Source organism: Schistosoma mansoni, assembly GCF_000237925.1.
Source record: "Schistosoma mansoni, WGS project CABG00000000 data, chromosome 2 unplaced supercontig 0108, strain Puerto Rico, whole genome shotgun sequence".
NCBI lineage: Eukaryota > Metazoa > Platyhelminthes > Trematoda > Strigeidida > Schistosomatidae > Schistosoma > Schistosoma mansoni.
The window spans coordinates 444,663-454,975 of record NW_017385999.1 but is presented as its reverse complement, the minus strand read 5'-3'; the positions used below and the strand labels follow the sequence as shown (position 1 = coordinate 454,975).

Genomic DNA, 10,313 nt, shown 5'->3' with positions numbered 1-10,313 from the left:
CATTGGATAACTCGAATGAAATGAATTCTACCTCTAATTCATCTCCAGCTAGCCTCCTTTCCCCACAAACAACTCATTTAGACAATCATCAAAACGTACTTTTATCTTCTAGCCCATTTCATCATTTCTCTTCACAACAGCCAATATTATCGCCCTCCTCTTCCTCTACTTCATCATCATCATCATCATCATTATTAAGTACTTTCTCGAGTCCATCTCATTCAATTACAATGCATAACAATAGTATATCACCAGTTACCAATGAAAAATTGAATATAATCACTGAATATGATTCTAAGTCTAATGTAAATACTAAACATCATCATCATCATGATCATCATCAACAAAACAATTCCAAGACTGAATGTTTAAATCCTTGTAATATTCAAAATGATCAAAATTCGACAAAAGCAATTAAATCAACTAACACTACCATTACTACTACTACTAGTAGTAGTTGTAGTAGTAAGAATTTAAATGAAAAATCAATAAATTATCTTCATTCGAAATCTAACAATAAGTCATCATTTAATTTAAATAATCATTCTGATCACTACGCCCACCACCATCATCATATGAGTTCAAAATATACAATGAGACCAAGACGTTTAAGAACAACATTTACTACATATCAATTACATACATTAGAAACTTCATTTCTACTTAACCAATATCCAGATGTCGCAGCACGTGATCAATTGGCAAGTCAGTTGAATTTGTCAGATGGTCGCGTACAGGTAGGTGTATGAATAATATTGGTGAAATAAATATTTGATTTTGTGTATATGTTTTTGACTAGTTTGGGTAAACTTATCATTAGCCTTGATGAATATTATATGATTTCTAATTGAGATTTACGGTTTTGATTTTTCTTGTGATTAATAGTTTTTTTGAGTAGGGTTAGAACACTGTATAATTGTTTTACCTAAGTGATTAAAAATTAATCAAACATTAACTAATAAGTGTTAAAGGTTGATCTTGTACTCAATGATTGACACGCCCAAATGTGATTAGAAATTATGAAGTCAAAAAAGGAAGAAAAATATTCAAGGTTCTCTCTGGGCTTACAGTCAAACTAGTGTCTTGACATGAAATTTCATTTTGTGGCGATTCATCTAAACCATTTCAACATAATATTCAGGAATCAATGTTAATCTATATTATTTTGTCTCTAATTATAATGTACAGTTGTTTACAAGGATGATGTGTTTTACTATGATATGCATTTTCTAATCATTTTTCCGGAATTCAATATCTGTATATATATCAAGTCATTAAGCATAAAAACCCTCAGAATATATTTTATAAAAATTTCAATTAACGACTAAAAATATATTTACCTTTATTCGGTCTTTAACTGTTTTCAGCTTGTTGAATTCAGGAGTCGATCTAAGCTAGACCGCCAGTGAAAACCTGAAAGTAATGAACGGCCGTTTCGTCCTAGTACGAGACGACTTAGCAGTGAGCATCCACGACCTCTCATGAGGGACTCGGACCCGAAGCCTTCGATCTTGCGCGAGAACGCTTAATAACTAAAGCACCTAGCCGGTATCCAACGCTGTTAATGTCTAGCTTCAGTCAATCCATGATCTTGCATAACCCTTTATCTCTTGTCTAAGGTGGATAACTGTCTCACACCCGAGACGGGTTGGACTGCACTTGTCACGGCTTCTTACTAGAACTCCATGAAATCCTTCTTGAAGATAGTCACTAATGAGCACATGATCACTATCAGAATGGGGTCTAGCTTAGATCAACTCATGGATTCAACTATTAAAATTACTACAGTCTTCACGAACCCCTACTCTGATAACTATTTAAATGTGTTAAATGAATGATGACATATTAACATTTAGTCTTCAAATAATTCTCATTAGTCAATTAAATCTTTTAAAAAATACTAGGCTACATCACATAAATTTTTGATCACTCTAGCAATGTGATAAGTAATTGTTCAACTAACACATCCAATTATAACTTTATTTTTAAAGGTGTTCAATTAAATGTTATAAGAATTGTTTTTTCAAGTGTTTAGACAAATAAGAGGCTGTTCATTTTTCGAAAAGAAACATCATCTTATTGTTAATTTTCTTCTCACCAAAAAATTTATTACATAACCCAGTTACAACATCTAATTATGATAATAATCAGCTATAAAACATAAATAATCCCATCCACTTCAGTTCATTATTCAGAGTTCATGTTGTATAGATATGTCAATTGGTGTGTGTATATGATGATTGTGTTTCTAAATTAATTAAAAATATTAAATTCTTTCCAAATAAAACACTTTTAAGTATAACAACAACAACAACAACAAAATTTAATCTCTCACCCCATATTTCTGAGAAAAACTGTCCATTCATTGATCAATGATCACTATTCTATTCATTTAAATAAACCCACCCCACCCCACTCCCTAGTTTATCCACTTCAACTTTATTCATATGTTTTGCTTACCCCATAGTATAAACCTTATATATATATTTAAATATTTGATACATTAATTTGTAAATTAGTTAATTTATCATTGGATTTATTTTTTTTTCGTTTTGTCTTTCATGTTAAGGTAGATGATGATAATGATTAAAATCTATTTGAATACATTGACTACTAAAGACACAAAAGTTTTTCTTTAAAACGAAATCACAGTTACTTAGTTGAATTTCATGATTAACATTTTATGTATATATGCATATTTTGTTATATGTGTGCATGGATATATTTATGTGGTTGGGATTAATAATTAACAAGAACATTTTTATATTTTAAATACATTACATTGTTTGTGTGAATGTATGTGTGTTATACATTAATCCCCTTTTAATTAATTTCATTTCAATTTGAAGAGAATGAATTGTTCTTGTCACTTTTCTATGAGTATGTAATCATACTTCAGTAATAAGTGACATAAGTATCATAAGAAATAAGAAAAGGTGGATAGAGATAGTGTTGTACACGAATGACAATGTGTTAAAGTGTTTACATCCATACAGTTTCATTACATGGTTCATGCACACACATACACACATACATATATACCCAGATACATCATGCTTAAGTATCAATTAAGTTATTTTCAAGTGGTTAATTTAATTTGATAATAAATCTTAACTCGATTAATGATAATACAAAATACAGAGTCACATATGACACTTAAGTGATTAAATCATTCATTGTATCTATGTTCAATGATTCAATACTAATGTGTATTTAATAGCTACTTTGATTTGATTTGTAGCCCATAAAAATGATATGATTAACATAATTAAAGATGATTATCATAGTAACATGAATTCATTATAAAGAAAAAGGCATGGGTTACTAACGAAGTGTTAAAATAGTTGAGTTTACTTTATTTTAGGATTTAGTGTTTATAAGGTTTTTTTAAACCAATTTTTGGTGACTAGCATACTACTGAAATAATTGTTTAGGTTAGAAGGAACATCAGACTGTATTTAAGTAGAACAGAATAGTAGGTAGAAATGGAATTCAAGACATGGGTTACTTCCTGTTTGAGACTCATCAGCTGCATGTGCCTGCATCCAGTGTTGATATTCGCACCGGGACTCGAACCAAATATCTTTCGTTTCTAACACTTAAGCTGTTATGCGCTGAGTTCAGCCCTTAACATTAACATCAGAAACTCATTGAAATTGTTATGAAGTACCCATACTTTTGAGATAGAATATGTAAATCATAGGTATATTTTATATTTCTATTTTAGACAAGCTCAATTATTTATTGCCGAAAAATTACAAACTGTAATAAAGTTATTTTCGAATAATAAATCTGTTCCTGATACTACTTAAACAAATTAATTATTATGAAATTATCCATCGATAAACTGTGCCAAACTATATCTTAAATTATTTAAAACAAGTTTTATATTTTGAAAGGGACAAAATTTCATAGTAAATATATATGTGTGTACGTTAGTTGTGGAAACTAGATTATTCTAACAGTCTTGTTATTAAATCTTAATGAAATCTTGTAGAATTCAGTGATTACTTAAACAAATGGTTTGTGCACTTGATTTTGACCGATTGAGGTGGTGATACGCCAATTAACTGTCTGGAATGAGATAAACAAATCATCATTTGTATCCGCTGTAGACTAATTTGTGTTTTCATTATTTATTTTTCCAGCACAAAACCATCACTTAATAAACTGTATATGCCAATATTTTTTATTTACTTCATTCTGATAAAAAAAATGTAAGAATAAAAAAAGTGGTCATAACGTATTCTATCGTAAAAAGATTGATGTGAAAATATTAGATTGGACCACATTTATTGACAGTACATAGTTTGCGAAGAAACTGATTGACTTAAATATAAATCTCACTTATTACTAATTTTATATGAAAAACTTTTAAACAATTTTTAGTCAGAAGGGGTTTTGTGGAGATTTCAGTATTTTCATCACTGCTGAGGAGTCCCATAATAGGACGAAACGGCCGTCCAGTGCTTCCAGGCTTTCCATGGTGGTCTAGCTTCAATTGACTCATGATTTCAACTATGAAAATTTTTAGTCAGTCGATATTTTAAGTTATTGTTCTTCAAAATTATCAATCATTGAATTTTATGGAACTGAAATTGTGACCTTCAGGTGCTGAATGTAGTTACCCTTGAATTATTAGATCAACATTTAATGAACGATTTATTCCAGTATCAATAAGTTAGCGATATGGTTCATCAATTATCTATTGAAATAGCTCGTTATCTTTTCTAGAGACCCCCTAATCGAATGCTTTCAAAAGATCACGGGAATTTTACAGAATCAACCATGATGTAATGTGTAAAGTATTTCCATGGTACTATTGCGTCATTTATGAATAATGATTAGTATTATGGTGGAATGATGTAATGTTTTAACGGAATTTTTTAGTGGTTGTTTCATTAGTAATTTCTGTAATAACAGATGAACAATATTGTAAAACATTCTATACAATTTACAGTGAGCATAATTCAATAATTTCTTTTTGATTATTCTTTTAGGTTTGGTTCCAAAATCGTCGAGCTAAATATCGTAAATACGAACGATCACATAGCCGTAATAATATGAATATTGACAATAATAATGATAATAACAGTCATAGTAGTATGAAAACAAATCAACAACAACTTAACCTATTGTCTGATACTCAAACAATATTGAATACATTCAACGCCTATACATCAGCTTTGCAACATTTAATTCCTAACAACAATACAGATGGCAATCCGACTTTATTATTTTCAGCTAACAACTTATCTCCTGTTGCACTGACAACAGATACTACTTCAAATGTTTCACAAGAAGAAGTTCAGCTGAAAACCAAATCATTATTAAATTTGACCACTGGAATAGATACAAAAGAAACATTCACAAATACATTGATTAATTCATTGTCCACTACAGATACAACCATAAAATTAAATCCTAGAATTGATTATTCTACATTGTTAAGTTCCAAAGACTTAGCTACAATTCTAATTGGATTCAATGGTAATCAAATACCATTTCAAATGAAATAATTTAATTTTAAATTATTTTAGTTTTAATGTAGCAATATTACTACTTTGGTATCTTGTTATTCATTTAAAAAATTGCGCCATTGTAAATAAATTTTCATTCATTTACAATCAATAAAAAATTAATGATGATTAGATGGAATGTGTCTCGAGTTACCAATGATACTTAATTAACTCTTTTTATTATAAAATAAATTAGATCCAAATGATTTAGTCAGTTGACTGAAATAACTAATATTCCTTCAACTCTTTTATTCATTAATTTTAGTTTAAAATTTCTGAGTTGTATAAAAGAAAATAGTTTCATTTTTGTGTAAATATTAATTATACTGAAATATAAATATAAACATTGTATATTGAAATAATACTAATTTGTTTTAAATTTTTGGAGGGACAGTCAAGAAGTCGGGTTACGGGTTTTCGCGCACATATTACATGTTGTCAAGTGTTTTGGATGTTGTTATTTATCAACTATTAACAGCATTTTTTCCGTCACACGTCAATTTTCGTAATATTTGTGCCTGTTACGTAGCTTTTATTCCGGTTAATTAGTATATATATTTGTTGCTCCCAACCTGGGTGAAAGTTTAGTCAGCCAAATGTGCTTATTTGTATCAATGGAAACTCAAGCAAGTGAAGTTCACCATTTATCAGGTCAAAAATAGATCATAATCAGAGTTTTATGCAAAAATGAGCTCTAAAACCTCTTACATTTGATTCACCTCCCCAATTATGGTGGTGATAAATATGGATGTTGGTAGTTGTTTATAAGATGTAGGTTGAAGCAATTAAGCGTTAAACTATTTTTCAATATGATATAAGTTGCTAATATACGGCCATAAACAGTTCTATCTATTATAAGTATCATCGTTTTAGACTGAACTGACATATTGTTATGTAACGCATTTGAAAAAGAAAAATTATGAGTAACAATTTAGGTTGATAGCCTTTTCTGCTCACTTTATGAACATATACAGGAACGGAGTATAACATTACTGTGCCACATTAATTACTCATATATTCTTCATAAGTAAAATGATGCGTGTTTGTTTTGAGCATGGTAACTAAACGATGTCGTGGTTAATACCAGTTTATGATGTGTCTGTTATAGGGTTAACAATTGAATTTCTGTAAACAGAATCCGCAATCACTGACCAAATTATAAACAAAGTTCTAATGCATATTGACAAGTAATATCTAAATAGTGCCTACCAATGATGTTATTATTGTATGAAAACAGTGAATTGCTAATAGTATTATGAACGTTGTAGTTGGATTTTTCTCAGATTTCATATTGTTAATTGAAGTTTTTGAATCCGTTTATTTGGTACCTTCAGTTTCTTTGTTAATATCAAATGACTAGGTGAAATCCTAGGAGTGTTAAAAAATGAAGAGCACTGTTTACAACAAGTAAGACACTCATAGGTACATTCTGTTAGCTGCTATTTCATTTACTTATTGAATTTGATGCTAAAAACGAAGTTTAATCGTTTTTTTTATCATTGATTTTCTATTTTTCAGAATTGCATTAGGCTGGGAAAGTCCCCATGAATGTAATGAGTATGGATTGTCTGAGAAAGGAAAAAGTTATTCTACGCTACTTTTTGAAATTCCCTTAGCACATCATCGAATTCAGTTCAGCTTCCGAAACATCTCGCTTACGTCGTCTAAAATAACTCTTTAACATGAAGCAGTACTGATGTGAACCGCGAAACAAGAAGCCTTGACAAATTACAGAAGCTATTTTTGGGGACGTTAATTCATTTAATTCAAAGCTTGTAAAACTGTAACATTTACTTTTGCCCCTAGCCTATTCTGCAGATCATAAGCTTTCTTTTGATGTATAATTCACTGCCATAGCATTTTCTGTTCTAAAGCTATTGTAATTTAGACGTAACCTTTTGTACTCTATTTTCTACTACAATCCCCCAGTTTTGGACACAATTGTATTTTCCTTATTATTGACGTTGTGGTCAGGTTATTCATCTATCTATTCATGTAACTTTTCACCCTAATCTGAATTGGGAATTGGGAATTCGAGTGCTAGATCGGGGTTGGAATAAAGTGATTAGTGTTCCAGCTGTCTTTGTCTTCTCTCTCTCTCGCGTGCTTGCCAGCCAATCAGGGATAGAATAGTTTTCGTCTCTCTACCCCCACTTCGAACTCACGCATACTAGCCTCAAGGTTAAGCCAGTCAGCCTATCGGGTCAAGCTCTTAATCTACATTAGACAAGTCATACTCGGCACTAAAGTGGGTAGAAAGATTCAAGGACATAATAAGTACAAACAGCACTGTGTAATTATTAAAAATCAGTTATTCGTTGCAACAATAATTTACTAATTCAAGAAAGTACTGCTAACATCTAAGACTTACCGGTTATTTAATATTTCGTCTTAATCCTTGGGTAGAACAGCGATCTACACAAAGTTCACGTATCTAGAACTGTTAAATTATTCTCATTTTTGTTACATTGTTTTCTGGATCATACCAAGTTTTAAACAAAGACAGTGAGGTTCGGTAAAGAAATTGGTATCCCAAATCAACCCAATCTCACTATCTTGAGGAAATTTTGAGAATTTTGAGGTTTTCCCCAAAATCGTAATAAATATGGTAGTTTTCCCAAAAGTTTGGGGGGAAAACTCTAAGTGTTATAAGTTTCTGTGGAAATATAGGGGAAAACCCAAAATTTCCCCAAAACTTTGGGGATTTTCCCCAGACCTAGAGGAAATTTTTGGGTTTTTGTGCCACTTCCCAAAAATTTTCTATAGCGGTTTCCCCAAAATTTACCCAAACTGGACAAAATTTTCCCCAAAATAGGGAGACTGGGAAGTTACTAAACATCGATCGATCCAACGTGTGCGCTAAAAGGCAGAGAGAGTTAAATCAATGTTCTTCGCAATCATTTTGTGGTTTCGCTGCAGCAAAAGACCACTTAAATATGAGAACACTTACTATTCGTGCAACCCAACGGAAAAGTAACAAACTCACAGCAATTGAAATAGGAAATGGCCGCCTCACGTCAGACCGTTCATGGTCGTTTAAACGAAGCAGTGGGCGCCTTTGAGCGAGCCTGACTTTTTTTACCATGTTGTTTATAAATGTTTCATCTTGATGATAACAGATTAATTAGTGTTCACTTTACAGAACAATTAGTAATATTAAAGTTTATTGAGTGAATCATAGAACGTATAAATCTACTTAATATTCCATCGAATAAATGTTTTATAAGAACTTGAAATATAATAGATACTTGAGTAGTGTTGATGTCTCTGGTTAAATTACACATTTTATCAAGATACAGCTACATTTAATTGGTAAACAACAAGCAACAAGATAGTTTTAATGATTATCTTCCATTAATATAAATGGAATGCTATTTAACATGACATGGATTCATCTAATTTAGTGTTCCTGCTGAAAATTCGAACTATAAACTCTCGTCTACGCTCAAGGTTATGCATTGCAGTTTTGAAGTCAACCTTTGTATAACAGAATGATGTAGATAAAGGTGTTCGACTCTAGCAAATATTCATCAGGATGTCAAATATAAGCATCGTTGGCATTAAAAAAAGTGTTTCTGGGAATTCCAACTTAACGGCGATGTTACGCTTAAAAACCCCACAACACTATAGCTAAACTTATTTAGTAGAACGAAATGCCATGAAAAACACAATAAACTCTAATTATGCATAAAGCTTTGAATGTTACGTTTCTGAGGACTCATTTGAGTCATTAAAAACACAGTCAAAATACATACTGCCATAAATTAGAAAATACCACATGAATGAGTCAACTAGGAATAACAGAAAATGACGAAACGAAATAAGCTACTGGATTTCAAAAATAAATTACTCAAAATGAAGAAGAGTCCCAAAGGCTAATACGTAGGGACAGGAGTAAACGAGAGAAAAAACTCTAATACTACTGTGGTTTGTGCTACTGATGTCGACAGATATAAGTAGTATGCTTCATCAGTCGAAAGTGAAATACCTGGCAACAGAAGGTTAAGATCGAAGAAAAGAGAACGAGAACAGATAATGATCGGTATGAAAACGAAGGAACAATGAAGTCTGAGACGATTGACTGATATTTTGCAAATGAACTATTTACTGTATGGTTCTCAGATTTTACTTGGAGATTCTGTAATTTTGTGTTCAAATGCATTCGATTGTCCCCACTTGAGTTCTCGTTCACTACACTACTGGTAGAACGAACAAAGAAAAATAGTGAGTGGTTTGGATATTTGTCTTCCTGTTGCAACCATTATCTGTACAGGCGTGAAAGCAACAGACTACTGAACATCAATAAGTAGAACACGGAGACAAAAAATGTTAAGGACTACACTCGAAAAATGTAAATTTTTATTTCTGTTGACTAATGCTAGATTAGGAAAAGTAACTTAGGCTGTATGAAGTCTCATTCTGTTGTAGTTATAAATCATTAAGTTCAAGTAATTAAAGGTTTGTAGTAGCACGTTTGTCTAAGATAAATTATGATTTTGTATACCAAATTTCCACTTAGTAACTTTTGAATTATTTACGGTGAAACTCGTGGAATTTTAGTACAGTAGTATCTGTTGAATTTCTCATTAATGTTCAAATTCTTAGCCCCACTATGTTAATTAACTATGCTCACTGATGTAAGTAGTTAATGCGTGGATAACCTAATAAGTCTCTTAATGTACCTATTGTTCAGTGAAGAAAATGATCAATGTTTCCTACTGAATCGTTAGGATGTTTATTTCAAGCAAGGAAATGTTGACTGATATCCAGTAATGAACGTGCATGTTACGTTGA

The 10,313-nt window shown here is 31.3% G+C and overlaps 1 protein-coding gene across 1 annotated transcript; it reads left to right on the top strand.

The window, feature by feature from the left end:
• Window positions 1-593: 593 nt before the first annotated feature.
• Window positions 594-9,815, top strand: Smp_140350 (omeobox protein aristaless-related; the record flags this gene model as incomplete). Its single annotated transcript, XM_018791613.1, has 4 exons — window positions 594-737; window positions 5,001-5,031; window positions 5,185-5,490; window positions 9,793-9,815. The coding sequence occupies 4 exons, from the start codon at window positions 594-596 to the stop codon at window positions 9,813-9,815; spliced, it is 504 nt and encodes a 167-aa protein (XP_018645220.1).
• Between the last annotated feature and the right edge of the window lie 498 nt (window positions 9,816-10,313).